Here is a 17,745-nt window from a genome sequence, read left to right on the forward strand (position 1 = left end):
ACAACTCCTCAATGGCAAGTGACCTCATTTATTTTGTTCACCAATGTAGATTTTTACCCACATTTGGGTGAGTTTTATTAGCTTCAGATTCCTGGCATCATTCAGAATGGTCACTCATCTGAGTCAAGGCTCTACTCCATTCAGGCCACATAGCAGTGGAATTAATTCCCAGTCATTTCCCATTTTTGATTGCAGGCCATCTTTTAAGACTACACCTCCACATTCAGTGTTAGTGCTTACTGATCTTTTGTTTTAAAGCCTTTCTCAAAAGCACTTTTACTTTACTGTAAAATCAGGTTAATCTGAATGACTATACTGCATCAGTCATTTTAATAATACATCAATAATGCATCACTGGAGTGGTGTGTTTGTAAAATTTATTGTGTTGCTGTTTCTGAGGACCCACCTCTTAGTTTGAGCATGGTGTGTTTGTCTTTGGAACTCTTCAAGACAAACTGACTGTTGATGAACTTCCTGATGCTTTCAATAGTAAACGTCACCTGGAGGACAGAGATTAGTTTGGCTGCACAATACTGGTTTAATATCTACTGCTCAACAGTGTATACTATTGCACCTCATAATTCTATATTTGACTTAAAGTTGCAATAGTAATTCAGTGTAGCTATATTCAGATATTACATCTATATAGTAGTTTTCACTAGCAAAGTTTGCCATTCCCATGTGGGTGAATCAAGTAACGTTAACTTACACATACATCAGGAATCTGTAACAAATACATGTACTGTATGTAGTCTAGGGTTATTGGTTTACTGTTGATTTTACTGATACCAGATCCATTGTTTGCTCTTCACTCTCCTACAGTTTCTACCAAAGCAAAACCTTCCTTCTGCAGCTTATTCACATTCCAATCATTCAACTGTCAAAACATACACTTTTACTGTGAAACAATCACAGGAAACACAATTTGTATTTGTTACAGAGGGTTGAGCAAGTAGTGAAACAAGTATCTGGTACAGATAGTGTACTATTTAGGAGTATGAGTATTATCCCAATAAAATGTGCCATTGTCCATACCATTTATTCAAGTTTATTAAAACTAGTTCTAAGGTTCTTGTGACCTTTCAATCATCTACCTGCACACCTGTTACTCATCTGCCTCCAATCACTCACCTCTGCCTTTGGATGTTTAACACCAGCTCTCCCTCTCCACCCTCAACAGATTATACTGTCTGCTCTTGCGGTATTTTGTCAGGCTCACCTTTGTTTGCCTTTTTTGAGAAATAATCAAATCTCTCTTCAACCTTCAGACTGCTATAAACTGTCAAAATTCAAATAGTTTGTTTCTAATGTTTTATGTGCCATTTATCTCAGTTTACATTTCTACATTTCTGATTCCATATATTTTGCTTCATCGTTCATTGTTGTGTCACTTTGTGTCCTGTGAGACGATATTTTGTGAAGTCAGTCCATAATAAACTTGACTTGAGTTGGTACCAAGAGCATTTGTTCATCAATATGATGAACAGTAAGAGCTGACTAACCTTTGTGTTTCCTATGTATTTTAAGCTATATGACATGAAACTGATTTTGAGCTTAGTACTTGAGTACTAAGAATACCTGAAAAGGCTGCCCCCTGAAGTATGAAGTCAAGTTTACTTTCAAATGAGCGATACTGCGCCTTGATATACTTGAATAAAAACTTGCATGGTCACATCCATGCATGCCTATTTTCTGCATTTAAACATAACAGTATACTCAGAGAAGTGAGCCTCATCTCTTTAGAGAAATAACTTCACAGGTGACTTGCTAAGGTCTGGGGTGCTCAGGAGCCTCTTCTGTTCATTCTACTCTTGAGGTCTTCTCTCCTGACTGTAATACACTCTGGTACCTTTCATACAGTTTCACAGGTCTGTTATTAAATTTTTAAACCCTTACCTGTGGGTGTACAATGGTGAAGTGTTGATCTAGCGTAGTGCCTCTGGTTTGGAGACCTGGAACAAACTTCTGTATTTTCACCCCCGTCTGCCTTATTCTCAGCTGATAGGCAGTTCAAGGACAGAGACCAGAGGCAAAGAAGAACAGAAACACAAAGTACAGAGATTCCACAGCATGAATCGAGCCAATCTAAAGATATTTAAGTGTCCTAATGAATTTGATTTTAAAAAACAGCCTCAGTCTCTGAGTTATTAAAGCACACAGACAAATGGAACCTTACATCTTCATCAAAGACAATATGAAAAGGAAATGCATTGCAGAAAGCTTTTTCTTCCATCCATAGCTTGCTTGGATAACATGGAGTGAAGGTACACAGGAGGTTCTCTGCAAAGTAAATCAAACACACCTATTCCACCAGTATAGGAGAAACTAAACTTAAAATAGTATCACAGAATTACAACAGGATTTAGCTGTGCTGCTGCATCTGTTCTTTCATGTCTTCTGTCAGGTTCGGTCTTAGGCAGGACTCAGGCGCAGAGTAGGTGGTTATTTCTGATGACTTTATCCTAAAAAAGGCGGGAGGAAAATTCCTCTTAACAGAGTGACAAAACAAACGGCTATTAAATTACCTGAGGCACGTCTCCTCAATCCGAAGACGCACTGCTATGAAATTTAACAATCTCCAAAGAGAAGAAATCAAATGGCTAAGAAAATTACAAAAAGAAATAAACAACTATATCTAACAACTAAGGGCCACTCCAAATGGAGTTACAAGAAACAAAAAATCACTCTGAAAAGGATAAATTAATAAATCTATGAAGTAACAAAAAATCACCACTATGGAGTAAAAAACAAAAGAGATATCCTAAACACTAAACTATGGGCTAAATCCTGAACTAAGAAAGGAATACGAGGTGAAAGACAAAGCTATGGCTGTGGCTGAGGACAAGGCAAGGCTAGGGTGAACGCACACGGACGAAACACACTGGCACAAGACAAGGGGAACGCAGACTATTTGAACACATGGAGGTAACAGGGAACAGGTGAACACAGTCGAGTAATTGGGGAGGAAGGGCAAGTGACCTGAAACGAGAGAAGAGTTACTTTTCAAAATAAAACAGGAAATGACACGACATAAACCCAAAACAAGACAAGACCTCACCGTGGTGTGATATTACTTTGCTTAGTTTAATTACTGTACTACACCACTACACCACTTTGCAGATCCTTTCTACACAACTGTACTGTAAATATAACCTTGTATTTCTTTATTTTTCTGTACTTTTTATTATTAATAATATGTTTATATAATCTTTTATATCTTTTTTATAGACTCTTGAAAAATACACTTACTTTCTTGTAGTGTGAAGTGAATTTATATGTTGAAACTATTTCTTAATTACGAACTGTTCACCTATCCACAAAGTACTAATATACAGCATCTCTACACCAGAGTTTGCTGTAGAAGATCAGTGAGCTTAGATTTTCAAAATAGTGTCATGAATTCTTAGGGCATCTGGACATGTTAGGGTTCTTGAAGACGTTTCACTTCTCATCCAAGAAGCTTCTTCAGTTCTAAATTTGGTGGGGAGTGCAGAGTATTTAACCTCTGTGGGTACTGAATGCCTAAACAAAAGGGGCTGAAGCCTATAGGTTCATCCCTGAAGTGGGTCATTACATCCACCTGGGAGAGGTATCAAGGGTCATTAAGGAGTCTGATGGGCCGTTGACCCCCCCATGTTGTTAATTGAGTTGTTGTGGCCACCTGAGTCATTATGGTAAAAAGGGTCATTTGAATGAGACTGGGTAGTTAATCTCCTGGGCAGAGAACACAGGAGGGCCCTGTAAGTGGGGGACAGGTTGTGGCAGAGCCCAATTCCTCTGTTGAGCAAAGGCTCTTCCAGTTTAACAAAATGGCTTCTTTTACTCCTTTCTGAAACCTTTTGTCTTCCCTGGCTAGAATATTAACCTTGTCATCTTCAAAGGAGCACCCCTTGGCTTTGAGGTGCGAGTGGACTGCTGAGTCCTGTGTTGGCTCTCCTGTGTTGTGCCAATGTATGGAATAGTGGTGTTCTTCCACCTGTTGTCTTCCTTCTCTGTGTCCTTTTCTGTTGTCCTCTTTCTATTGCCTTTCATGAAGGTCCAGTTTGGCTAACCACAAGTTTTAAGTGCCTACTTGATGTGGTTCTGTTCCTTCTCTTTGCCAGTGGGCATTGTGGGTATGTTCAGTGCCCTGTGTTGGAGGGTCCTGATGACCTCTAGTTTGTGCTCTAGGGGGTGATGTGAATTGAAGAGGAGGTATTGGTCTGTGTGCGTGGGTTTCTGGTAAACTTCAATGTTGAGGTGTCTGTGCACTGAGCAGTCCAGGAAGGCCAAAGTGTGGTCTCTGATGTCCTCACAGGTGAATTTGATGTTATTGCCCACTGTGTTGATGTGGTCCTTGACTTCCTGGGTTTTAATCTTAACCCAGGTTTCATCCACATACCTGAACCAGTGAGTAGGTGCTGTTCCCTTGAATGAGTGCAAAGCTCTGTTCTCCACTTCTCCCATATAGAGGTTTGCCACCATGGGGGACACAGGGGAACCCATGGCAAATTTAGAACTGAAGAAGCTTCTTGGATGAGAGGCGAAACATCTTCAAGAACCCTAACAAGTCCAAATGCCCTAAGAATTTACTACACAGACCATGACCTGGATGACTGAGAACCCTTACCGACATTTTCAAAATAATAAATTCTCAAAAGAAACTTATATATAGTTAACCTTGTTCTGTGAGAATTACAGCCCGGATCAGGTTCCAGCTTCTCTTTTTCCCAGCCAGTGACACATACCTTTCCCTCATTGTTCTGAATAGTGCCTCCTGTGAAAAATCACACAGAGGGCCAAAAATCAGAAACACACATAATATATGCATGTAAAAACAGACATGCAAATACACTCACTCAGACACCCACCCCTCTGTGACCAGAATGGTCCTGTTTTCCAGTCTTGTGAACTTCAATGGTCTGTTTGACCAGAAACACAACATGTTCTTTCTTCCCTGTCCGCTCATTTTCCTCTGATTGATTGAGGACCACCATGGTCACATTGCTATTGAAACAATCTTTGGCAACTGCTTCCATGATACCTGAAACAAGATGAAGAAAAATTGCTTAAAGAACAACGACTTTTAGATGTGTAGTCATCTGACAAGTTTTTGCATCTGCATGAAAGCAAATATGCAGTCAATCACATTGCTTTGTTGAAGGGTACCACCCATAAATTCTGCTACAACCCTTTGTGCAAGCATATTTAAATAGCTTACCGGAGGTAACAAAGACTGTATGAAACAACATCTGACCAATGCATAGCACTAAGTCTCACACTAAGGACTCACAAAACAGATTTTAAATGTTTTGCCTTTACACATCATCAGACAGCAAATAACTTGTTTAAAGCACCTTAGAATTGCCCTTTTCCAAATAAAACTTACTAAACTCATCCCTTCATTTATGTCTCTTTGTAGCATTAGAAATTAGTAATAGTTGATTGATTGATGTTCAAACAACAAATGTTAACACTTCATGCAGAGGATCTGATCCAACATGCCAGCTACCTATCAAATTATTAATCTGAAGTGGCACACCAGATTTCAGGTTTTTTTTGTCAAGTAACAATTACTGTTTTCCTCTAATCCACCAAATGCCCTCAGACAGATTTACTTCATCTGCCCAGCAATAACCCCCCTTCTGTCCTAGTCACGAAACCTTCCCTCACCCACCTCCTCACCTGTTCTCTACTCACTCACCTGTGTTGGGATCTCTAACCATGCATTAAGGAGAACAATAGAGAAGCCTACATGTCCCTCCAAAACCCTGAGCCCCCATGATTTACACCTAGCTGTAAATCCGAATTTGTGATCAAGCCATCTCCACAGGTTTCCGACATCACTCAGGTGATAAAAAGGCATTGCAACCCTGAGACGTTGCTATTTCCCGTGCGCCAAGTACAGTGGAGGACCGTTAAGTTTTACTTGTGATAACAGCTGGTTTCCTAACTCACTGAATTCAATGCTCGAATTCACCCTTCAGTAGCTCATAAGAGACTGTTCTACGCATTGATTTGGCTATTGGTCTCTGGTGACAGGGTGGTGCCCTGATTTTCTGTGTATAACGAATATATTATTTGTTTTAATTATTATTCCCCATAATCATTGACATTACTTGCCCATAACCAAATTGTCCCTGCTGATGCACAAAACCTGCTTCACCCAGCAGTACCAGTTCCACCACCATTATGTTGTCAGATTGTCTGAGAAGCCATTTGTTTCTTGCCGGCCAGACTTGGCAGACCCAAAACACATTGTGAGGGTCTTCTGGGAACGTCTGGCAGAACCCTCCGTCAGAGGAGTCTTCAACTAGGGGCAGTCGTGGATCAGCGGTTAGGGTGTCGGACCCGTAACCGGTGGATCGCTGGTTCGATTCCCCGTCCCGGTGTCCATGGCTGAGGTACCCTTGAGCAAGGTACCTAACCCCCACTGCTCCCCGGGCGCTGCACGCGGTCGCCCACTGCCCCGGGTTTGCTGTGTGTGTGTGCACGTCACTTGGGTGGGTTAAATGCAGAGAACAAATTTCGTTGGAGTGAGTTCCCTCCAATGACAAAATATGTCACTTTAACTTTAACTTTAACTCACACCTCATTGGCGAGGAGAATCATTGGGATCAGTCTCCCGGAGATCTTCTGATTCTTGTCTACATCAGCTGCTGTCTGAAGAGAGTGCACAATATCCTGCGGAACCCAGCACACCCTGTACATCATTTGTTTCACCTGCTGTCCTCAGGGAGAAGATACAGGTCCATCTGGCCCAGGATGACTTGTATTGACATGTTTATGTGCCCATTTTTGTAGTTTGAGTGCATTGTTTTGGTTTGTTGCCCGCTTCATCTAGATGTATTGTAGTAGCTGGTTGTACTGGCCCTTGTTTGAATTATATTTGCTGGTGTATTTTCTTGGTTTGTTAAATACATTTGCATATTTAAAGCACCTGTTAGATTCATTTATTGTCAGGTATCTTTTCTTTATTGCTGTATTAGAAATATTATGCATTATTTGCCAATTTATTAATTTGTTTGTATTTTTGAAATACTGTGTCAAGCTGGCTGTATAGCTGCAAATGCATACCTTCAGTGAGGACAGCATAGACATATAAAATGATAATCAATGCAATGAACTGAAGAAGTCAATCAGTCTTGTTATTTTTACCAGGCACAATATGGTACAGGCCCTTTCTGTCAGAATAGTAGTGAAGAAGCATCTCCCCATCATCTGTCATCTCCACTCGGAAAGATGGTGCATTCATTTCCTTAAAAACAAGAGGTATTAAGTTAAAGTAAAAAAAAAAAAAAAAGAAAGAAAGAAACTAACAAAAAACTCAAGAAACACATACCAGCTGCCTCTCTGGGGTTTATGAAATTCCTGGTTTAAATTATAACACATAACAGTAGTATCGCAATATGTAATATGCATCTCTGCAAATGATATTAAACAAAATATCTCCACATCCACTGTTAAGACTAGACTTAAAACCTTTCTGTTTAGTAAAGCATATAGTTAGCCTCAAAGAAAGTGTGTAGGGCTGCTACGTAGAGTTACAGTCACTTCTTATTATACAGCCACAGGTAGCATAGGTCTGACTAACTCTTAGTCTTTAATCTCTATCATAGCTACGCTGCTATAGGCCTATGCTACCATGATCCACTAAACAGTTCCCCCACCTCCACAACACCACCACCATCTCCACAACACCACCACCATCTCTGCTCCACCAGCTCCTCTCCTCTTGTTCCTCTCCCCTCCTCTCCTCTCATCTGATCAACATATGATTCATTATTTTATGTCACTAACTGTCCAGTTCTCCTTGTAGTTTTGTGCCTCTCCCTCCCTTTCTTTCTCTTTCTGTATCTTCCTGCAGGTATCTCTGCATCCAGATCTACATGTTGAACTGCATTTAGCCCTCTGACAAACCCAGTGACAAACCCAGTGTCTACTGTCAACATCTGCCCATGTTGTTCTTCTATGTAGTGCTATTATAACTAACTTGAACAACATATCAGCTAAAAAACAAATACATACAAAACATAGTCTTTCAGAATTCCAATTATAACAACCTGTCATGTTTGTGCTTTGTAATGTATGATGTTTATTGCATGTATGTTTCTTTCTCTCTCTCTCTCTTTCATCTAACCCATAAATTGATATGTTTCTGATTTACATAAATAGGTGTAAAAAGCAAGTTAAACTATGAACAGAAATCACAGACTGCTTGTAACATTTTAATAAATAGGAATCATGTCTAACAGGGTGTTTGTCACAGTGTTTCTGTGACTTGCTGTATAGACTGAAGGCTACTAGAGACTGAAATTACCCCAGCTTTTTGTCTCTGCTGTTGCTGTCTTCTCTAGTCCTTTATCCAGGCCAGGCATAGTTCATCTTAAAGGAGCCCATTCTCTTGTTGAAAATCCTCCGCTATTACACATACTGTGATTTCTAGACTGTTTAAATGTGTTTAATCGTAGTTTATTCAAGCTCACAGGTTAGTATACTTTCCAAGTAAAAGTTGAGTTGAACAACTGTTTACATATATTGCATTAACAGCAACTGCTGATAGATACAGTGTGATAGTTAATATATGGTGAAAGTAGGGCAGGTTTAATGCTGGTTTTTGTTTATACATAATTCTACTTCTGTCAATAGTAATACCCCACAAATCAAGTAGTCTCAAGTCAGGACTCAAAGCTATGGCTGCACTTATTTCATAAGAATGAACATTTCATAAGTCATTATTCATATTGTATACTATATACATACACACATATATAATATACACGTATTAAAGCTTGCCATCTTGCTTGTTCAACTGAAATTCTACTTCGGTCAGCTCACGTTCAGTCGATACAATTGTTCATGGAATCAGTTCCTTTGTTCCATGTTTTACTTGTCTGGTATTTTTATTCTCCATTTCTAACGCTTCACATCTCTTGCTTAATAATGACAGACTCATCACAGTCTCTAACTAGTAAGTTATGAAAACTAACAAAAGACCTTCGTCTTTCATAAAAAGATGTGAAGGGCACAGCACAGCTCCACAGTATAGCTCCCACTGAAATTACACTTTCATATAATGCACTGAGCAGCCTTACCTGATAGGACAGAGCCAGGTAACTATGGAGAGCATCTAGATTTCCAATGAATTCAGTGAGATTTCCTCCCAGTGTCCTCAGCATGGTGTCATAGCCCGCTTGCTTACAAAAAATAAAGAAATGTTCTCCAAAAAGCTTTAGAAATGCATCAGTAGAAACATCTGAAACATTAAAACACATACAGAGGGACATACATAACAAAATACAGAACGCTGTCACAGAACTTTATATTTTACTCATCAAATATTATATATATTTTGAAGTTTGACCTCCCAGTGCAAAGCAGTTTCTCTTTTTACAGCCCTGACAGCAAACAAATATTCAATTATAGTCTATTCCCAAAAGTATGTACAATCTAGATAAGTGGACCCTTGGGAGCTTATGATGCTGACATGTCCTTAATAAACAATTCTGTTGTTTTGTGACTGCTTCAGTCCCCAGACATGCAGGATGTCTGTGGGGTATAGTGAAAAAGCAGTGGGATCCACCTGTCTTGTCTGTGTCTGCTTTTGGGTATAGTTAAAAATAACCCAAGACTAACCCAACAATTATCTTTCTGTAAGGGATTTAAGGTGTCTAATGAAACACAATAAGGTCCTTTTCCACTTAAAGCACTTAGGCATCCAAATTGCTTTCTTGCAGAAGATCTACCTAATTGTTATTGATTACTGATTAAGACTGTAGACTAAACTAATGGTGTCATCTAAAATGAATTTTAAAATAATGGAAACCTGATATTTTTGGCCAAGTCTGTAAATTCTAGTAGCCTATCAAAAGAGCATTCCAGCAAGTATGAAGGAAGCTAATTAAAAATGTGGATAACAGACTATATGCAACTCTGAATTTGACTCCAAGAGTCAAAATGTGCAATTTGACTGTAAACAAAAATACAATGTGATATTTATATACACTGTATACCGAAAATACAATGTGACAGTTATATACACCGTATACCAAAAATACCATGTGACATTTATTTTTCTTCTCCATACTGACATAGGTGCAATTCTTTTCCTGACATTGTTCACTAGTTAACATATACCAGTGGATGTTTTTGGATGTATTAAGTGACTATGTTGTTTAACCCGTGCCAAACCCAAGTCTAACCCCTCCCAAATTAGTCACTCAAATTCAATGAAATCATGATGAGCAGGATAAAATTTGACAAACCACAGTGGGTTGGGCAGTTAACCCCTCAACCAACATGGATGGGATTACATTTGACCACACCCCATTCTGCAGGCTTCAGCCAGGTATACTTCCCAAGCTGGATTCTCATTATGGGTTGGTATTTTAATTGTTGTCTAGACTCTATCCTTGACTACTTTTCTGCCATAATAATCTTATCTTTCATAAATCGTAGGGTCACTTGCGTAATCCCTTTGATAACAGAGTGAAGTGTTTCACAATAGGAAATCGCCTTGGGCGTGACAAACTACGGAAGCTGTGATGACATCACGTCTGTCTGTGTCCTTTTATTAACACAGCCAACCAACCCCTCCTACTCATTCTAAGCAGGTTTCTTTCCATGCCCTGCAAGGAGGGAAGCGTTGGTGAAACACCTCACTCTGTTATCAAAGAACCAGGGATTATGCAAGTAACTACATTCTTTTTCTAACTTCGCTCAGCGTTTCATTATGGAATATATAGCCCATTCCCGAATTGCATCAGCTCCCTGACGCCGTGACCCTTGATGACTAAAGAGAGACCTTTACCTTAGATCAGTAACACCTGCCTCCAGCACAGCATGAGACAGTGACTGATGGACAACACAACCTGTGAGGCATTGCCCAACTTGCCACTGTGCCGACAAGTGTGCTAACACTCCTCTGAATAAGGCCCATGATGAGGCCTTGCCTCTGGTAGAGTGGACTCTCACTCCCAGAGGAGGCTGAGAGCCCTTACATCTGTAAGCAACAGAGATGGTCTCCACAATCCAGTGTGACAGTCTCTGACAGGACAATGGCTTACCCTTATGAGGAGTGGCCCAGAAAACAAACAACTGATCAGTTCTCCTGAACCCAGCTGTTCTATCAACATACGCCCTGTACGGGGCACAGGGTGTGAAGCCGCTTGTCCTCATCCGAGGAGAATGAAGGAGGGTGAAAAGCCAACAGCTCTAAAGTTGAGCATCTGAAGAAGACTCCATTACTTTTGGCACAAATGCTGGATTAGGCCGTAGGCAAGCCTTAGTCTGCCCAGGGGCCAACTGCAAACAAGACGGATGGACTGTAAGTCACTCACATGCTTTGCAGTGGTCAGTGGCCAAAAGTAAAGCAGTCTTAATTGAAAGAACCCAACCCAACCACCTCAATGGGCTCAAAAGGGTGGTTAGAAAGGGCATCCAGTACGAGCAACAAATCCCACAATGGCACCTGTGGCCCAGACACTGGGAGCTTGAGGCGGGCCCCCTTCACAAAGCAACACACCAAAGGTTGCTGCCCCACTGATTTATCACCAAAACCCACATGACAAACCGAAATTGCTGCCAAATAAACCTTAAATGTGGAGAAAGCCTTTTCTTTATCCAACAATTCCTAGAAAAAAGAAAAGAAAACAAAGCACCTCCATCACTGAACAATGAAAAGGTACAGTGTACAGTACCCCTGCCAGAAGCTGCTATCCAGTGTTTGGACAGCCACCGAGGGGCCTCCAAAATTAGTGACACCCCTGCTCCTGCACTCTGGCCAGAGTTGGAGAAATCAGGCTGAGAGGTGGAAAGGTATACAGCAGAACATTTGGCCAGAGATGGGCCAAAGCATCCATGCTTAGTGGTGTGCTCATGTCTGACAGGGAGAACAGTGAGCACTGAGTGATTTCCTGAGAGACGCAGGGATTTACATCTGACTGGCCGTATCTTTTCCAAATCTGTGCCACCACCTGTGAGTGGAGCCTCCACTCTCCGTACTGTGGGTTCCCTCTGGACTATAATTCTGCTCCCCTGTTCAGAATCCCCGCTACATGGGTCGATCTGAGGGACAGGAACCGTGTACTGTTTCACACAATTAACCAGCCTGTGCAGCTGCAGAGAGCGAGTGCCACCCTGGCGGTTGATATAAGGTACAACAGTGCAACTGTCTGTCTTCACTAACACATGATGGCCATACAGGTGAGGCAAAAAATGTGTGAGTGCCAAAAACACTGCATGCATCTCTTGCACATTTATGTGAAGTCACGCCATCCACTGGGATGGATGCCCTGCCCAATAACGTTGCGCCCCACCCCAAAAGAGAGACGTCCATTGACATGGTTACCCTGGACAACACCGCCCCCAGAAGTACACCCGACGTCAATATCGCCAGGTCATGAGCAGCCCTAACTGCACCACCAATATCACTGACGCCATGAGTCTGAGAAGCCGGAGGCATAGTCTGAATGTCACCACTTTCCCCAGCTGAAAAAGTGTGAGACATTGTCTGAATGCCATCTCCCTTGCCTCTGACAACCTGACCTGATAGCAGAGGGAGTTTATACTGAGTCCTAAATACTCTGTGCATCATGATGGCTCTCGGCGACTCTTTGCCTTGTTTATTTTGAAACCGAGGTCTCTGAAGTGATTCAACACAGTAACGGACTCTTCGATCACGTGCTCCCCCAAGTGAGAGCATATAAGATAGTTGTCTATGTATGAAAATATTCTGATGCCACTGTTTCTTCCACACACTTGCTGAATACCCTCGGAGCTAAAGAAAGGACGAATGTGACCTGAGGAATTTCTTGTGTGCTGGATAAATGGCATTGTGAAAATACACATCTGCTAGATTGATTGTCACAAACCAGTCGTTTGGACGGACTGAGCTGCAGAGTACTTTGCGTTAGCATTCTGAAAGTGTATTTTCTTAAGTGTCTGTTCAATACACGGAGGTCCAAAATAGGCCGCAGGGATGCACCTCCCTTCTTTGGAATGAGGAAGACTTGGGAGTAAAAACTCTGATGTATTTCCTCGTTTGGAACTGGTCTGATTACATGTTTGTTTCGCTCCACCCGTCATGCCAGTGGGCCCATGACATTGCCTGTGTGTGGCGTCATCTCTCCGCAATGCAGAGAGCTGCTCCCAGTGGAGTTTGGGCTCCCCCCCTGCTGGGAATGGCGCACCAAGGCAAAGTTCTCTTCCCAGTCTGATGATTTTGTGTTTTTTTTGTTTTTGATTTTGGGGGAGCATTCTGACCTCGGCAACTTGCCTGGATGCAGCAATGCATTCTTTATTTTTTCTTTTTCCCCCGAAAGACAACAATGGCACTGTAAAGTGTTTGGTGGCACTAACAGGGACCTTAGAAACATGGGGTGACACTCTGTGTAGTAACACTGTGTAACCTGCCCCTGAGTCTCCTCTCTCAGAATCTGTGCGGAGAGAGACTAAAGGAGGGCTCCTGAAGAACAGGGAACAATAGGAGGCTCCAAACTTTGAACCAAGGGGCTGCAACTCTCCCTCCTTCTTTTTGTGGGAGGAGGTTTTCCCCCCAAGAGGGAACTGTGCTAGGTTGCATGCTTCTTCTTCCCTTCCTGGGGTGGGAAGATGGCCTGTTCCTTGCAGCAACTGCTGCAAAGGAATGTTTTTCCCATGGCCTTGGGTTCCCTGCCTTAGGCTGGTGGCCTGTCTGCTGAGCTTCTGCACCCTGGGGCCGCCGTGTTTCCTCCTCACTGCTGTAGCTGCAAAGCCAGCACTGGGAGGCTGTGATGGGTGTGGCTGGGGTTTGCGTGGTAAGCAGAGGCCAAAGGCTTCTCCCTCCTGCTTCCTGTGAGTGCTTGTTTCTCTCACTATCTCCAGAGCAGGCCCAAAGAGACCCTTGGTGGGGTCGTATGCTGCATCCATGATCTCAGCTTTCTGAGAATCACTCAAGCCAGACAAATTCAGCCACAAAGCTCTCTCACCTATGACTGCTAGCACCATGACACGGACACATCCCTGCACTGCTCCTCTGGAGGACCGTAGGAGAAGATCATTTATCACGCATATCTCATCCCAGAGGGGAGGGTTGTCTGTGAATCCAGCTGACAACCCATCTCCTCCAGTATCTCAGCCTGATAAGCTGACAGCACTATGACAGCATTAAGGGAGCACGCTGACTGTGCTGGATACTCGTACATCCTTTGGTAAACAGATGCGGTGAGGTGAGCTGTTTTACTGAGCAGAGAAATGCTGGAAGGAGTTGAGACTGACCTGGTGACCTGGTGCCACTGAAGGCACTGCTGGGGGTTCAGCCAGCACCAGCTCACTCATCCCCTGAATCTCCAGCTTGGAACAACTCTTGGTTGCGAGTCTGCTCCTAAAGGGACTGGGCCAGTAATAACTCATCTCCTTCATACATGCAGGCTACCAGACAGGGATCCTGACTGTTAGCCTCGGTTCAGGCGGCACACACCCTCTCTATGTTTAAAAGTAGACTTAAAACCCTCCTTTTTGACAAAGCCTATAGTTAGGATTGTTCAGGCTCTGCCTGGACCAACCCCTAGTTATGCTGCTATAGGTTTAGATTGCTGGGGCAGATCCTTAGACACCGAGCTTTCAAAGCAAGGGGACTCACTGTCTCATCACTGGTACAGTACTAACTCACCCTCTCCCCCGGAGCTCTTGTGCTCCATCTTTTCTCAGCACTTCTGGAACATGCCGCTGGATCCAGAATCTCCTACCCCACCCTCCTGAGGCCTGGTACCGCTGCTGGATCCAGAGTCCTCTATGGCCCTGCCTATTGCACTGATAGCGCGGCTGGATCTTAGAATGCAAATATAAATTGTAAATGTGAAATAATTATGTGCAAATTTAGCAAACAAGAAGTTATTTACAACTATTCACCTTAAAATGCAGGAAATGAGTCAGGCGTTTTATTGTACAGTAATGTACAGTACAGCTATAGTACAACACAATCAGTGTCACAATAAAATACACCAAGTTATTTGTAACTCCAAAGACCAGAAAAATGACTAAACTACACACTAAACACACTGCACTACACACTAACTACGCTAAACTACAATCCAAACACGCCAAATGTCATAAATCACTCAAATTTCAAAACGCGCTGTTCACAATCTCTCATTCACTGCCGTTTCTCCGACAACTTTTCCCTAGCAACAGAATGCCATGTGTGGCTAATCACACATTCTGATTGGTTCCTGTGGTGTATTTTTTCACCAATAGGAAAGAGGATGAGCCGGTGTTTACTGCGTCTTCTTGCATAAAACTCGCACCAAACGCGCACCAAACGTGGCGACAATGTTCAGGAAAAAAACATTGCGTATATTGTTTATCATAACTTGGGGTTTACTTGACATATTAAGAAAATTTAAAAACTTGTATATAGTTTGAAGTGCCCACTTTTGACTCAAATTAAAACGGAGACTCAGCGAGACTGCGTCTTGCAGCTAGGTCATCTTAAATCGGTCACGTGACAAGGACGCGCTGGCGCGTCTGTCGACTCCAGCGGGTTAACTTAGGTAAACAAGTAACAACCTAAAGTTACCCAACCCGCACCAATTAAGCTCACCTTGATGCATTAGCTTTAGCTACACAGGTACAGACTAGTACAACACTACCACCATCACCCGACCATCACTGTCTTCTACTCCACCTCCCATCACCCCCGTCTTCACACCACTTCACACCAGCCCCCCCTACCACTATCATCCCCCCCATCCCCTACTGTCCATTCTTTTCCCCTCCCCACCCCCCTTCCTCACCCCTCTTCTTAACATCAGACCAGGTGAGGAGAGAATTGAGCTGGCTGAAGAGCAGGAAAGCTGCAGGACCAGATGGGATCAGCCCCAGACTGCTTAGGGACTGCGCTGACCGGCTCTGTGAGGTGGTCATGTACATCTTCAACCTGAGCCTCAGTCTGAAGATGGTCCCTGTCCTGTGGAAGACCTCCTGTGTGGTTCCAGTTCCTAAGACTGCACACCCCAAGGAGCCAAACCACTAATGGCCTGTCACCTTGACCTCCCACCTGCTGAAGACCATGGGGAGGCTCATCCGCAGTCACCTTCGCTCTGTGGTGAGTACAGCGATGGACATCCACCAACTGTACCGGGCACTGACTCACCTGGAGAGTGCTGGGAGCACTGTGAGAATCATGTTTTTTGACTTCTCAAGCGCATTCAACACAATTCAACTGGTGCTGCTGAGAGGGAAGCTGGAGAGAACAGGAGTGGACGGACATTTGGCTGCTTGAATCATCAACTACCTCACCAACAGGCCACAGTATGTGAGACTGCGTAACTGTGTGTCTCAAGTGGTGGTCCACAGCACGGGGACCCGCCAGGGAACAGTGCTCTCACCTTTCCTCTTCACTCTCTACACTTCAGTCTTCATCAACAACAACAGCAGATGTCACTTCCAGAAGTTCTATGACGACTCAGCCATTGTTGGCTGTGTGTCTGAGGGGAATGAGACGGAGTACAGGTTAGTCATCGTGGACTTTGTGGACTGGTGTGAGCGCAGCAAACCTGTGCTTAAACACCAGTAAAACAAAGGAGATGGTGATTGACTTCCGGAGAAGGACATTACCACATCATGAACATCGAGGGCTTGGACACTGAAATGGTGGACAGTTTTAAGTACCTGGGTGTCCACCTCAACCATAAACTGGACTGGTCACATAACACCGATGCCCTGTACAAGAAGGGCCAACGTTGCCTCCACCTTCTGAGGAGACTGAGGTCCTTTGGAGTGTGCAGGCCCCTTCTAAGGACTTTTTATGACTCTGTGGTAGCCTCTGCTATTCACTATGCTGTGGTCTGTTGGGGACCGGGCAGCACGGACTGGGACAGGAAGAGACTAAATAAGCTGGTCAGGAGAGCCAGCTCTGTCCTGGGCTGCCCATTGGACTCTGTGGAGGAGGTGGGTGAGAGGAGGATGTTAGCCAAACTGACATCCTTCATGGACAACACCTCTCACCCTCTGCCCTCTATCAGACAGTGGAGGCTCTAAGCAGCTCCTTCAGCAGCAGACTGCTACACCCTCAGTGGGAAGGAGTAAGGAGCGCTACCGCAGGTCCTTCATTCCCACTGCTGTTAGACTACAAAATTCAATGGTCTTGTCCTCTTTTCCTCCCTTATGAGAACTTGTATATAGCTGTATATTGTACTGTGTTTACTGTACTTGTAATTTGTTAATTTATTACCTCAATATTTTTTTGTAACTGTAACTCTTTTTGCACTCTTTTTATGTTCTTGTGAGCTGCCACGACAAGTGAATTTCCCCACTGTGGGATCAATAAAATTTTCCTTATCTTATCTTACAAATGAGGAATTACACTGGTTAATCACGGGAAACAGGATGTTCTTCACTAAACTATCCAAAGTGCACTCCCAGTGGCAGAGCAAAATCATAAGAATGGATCCACCCAGGGGACCTCCTGAGACTGAACAGTACTGGAAGAACATATGCGAGAAGGGGGCATCGCATAACATCAGTGCTCAGTGGCTTGTGGATCTATGAGCAGACCACAGCAATCTCCCAGAACAAGATCCCATAAACAATCACAATAGACGAAATCCAACAAAGAGTGTCAGACACAAAGAACTGGACAGCACCAGGCCCTGATACGATGTAGCCTCCTGGCTAAAGAAGCTAACTGCACCCCATGGGTGCCTAGCAGCACAAATGAACCAGCTGCTGATGGATGGGACTTGCCCAGAGCGGCTAACCCAAGGAAGGACAGTCCTCATCATGAGG

At 43.2% G+C, this 17,745-nt stretch overlaps 2 protein-coding genes across 2 annotated transcripts in view; both read right to left on the reverse strand.

The window, feature by feature from the left end:
• Positions 1-2,784, reverse strand: part of LOC124055523 (guanylate cyclase soluble subunit beta-2-like) — a 44,785-nt gene extending 42,001 nt beyond the window's left edge. The window contains exons 1-3 of the mRNA XM_046382408.1: positions 2,177-2,784; positions 1,897-1,998; positions 407-500 (exon numbers count right to left, since the gene is read on the reverse strand). Coding sequence (XP_046238364.1) covers positions 407-500; positions 1,897-1,998; positions 2,177-2,233 — 253 coding nt within the window. The 5' untranslated portion in view covers positions 2,234-2,784. The remainder of the gene's footprint in view (positions 1-406; positions 501-1,896; positions 1,999-2,176) is intronic.
• A 1,178-nt stretch (positions 2,785-3,962) lies between these two features.
• LOC124055526 (guanylate cyclase soluble subunit beta-2-like) lies at positions 3,963-7,549 on the reverse strand. Its single transcript, XM_046382410.1, has 3 exons — positions 7,138-7,549; positions 4,851-5,023; positions 3,963-4,756 (listed from the first exon to the last, which is right to left on the reverse strand). The coding sequence occupies exons 1-3, from the start codon at positions 7,232-7,234 to the stop codon at positions 4,655-4,657; spliced, it is 372 nt and encodes a 123-aa protein (XP_046238366.1). The 5' UTR covers positions 7,235-7,549; the 3' UTR covers positions 3,963-4,654.
• Positions 7,550-17,745: the final 10,196 nt, after the last annotated feature.

This window comes from Scatophagus argus, chromosome 24 (genome assembly GCF_020382885.2).
Source record: "Scatophagus argus isolate fScaArg1 chromosome 24, fScaArg1.pri, whole genome shotgun sequence".
NCBI lineage: Eukaryota > Metazoa > Chordata > Actinopteri > Scatophagidae > Scatophagus > Scatophagus argus.

What these genes read in the sequence shown, in the direction of transcription:
- LOC124055526 (XM_046382410.1), bottom strand. Translation starts at nt 7,234, where the DNA reads ATGAATGCACCATCTTTCCGAGTGGAGATGACAGATGATGGGGAGATG. An exon ending in CCTGTACCATATTGTGCCTG is followed by an intron (nt 5,024 to 7,137) that starts GTAAAAATAACA and finishes ATCTTGTTTCAG; the next exon opens with GTATCATGGAAGCAGTTGCC. An exon ending in ACCATTCTGGTCACAGAGGG is followed by an intron (nt 4,757 to 4,850) that starts GTGGGTGTCTGA and finishes GATTTTTCACAG; the next exon opens with GAGGCACTATTCAGAACAAT.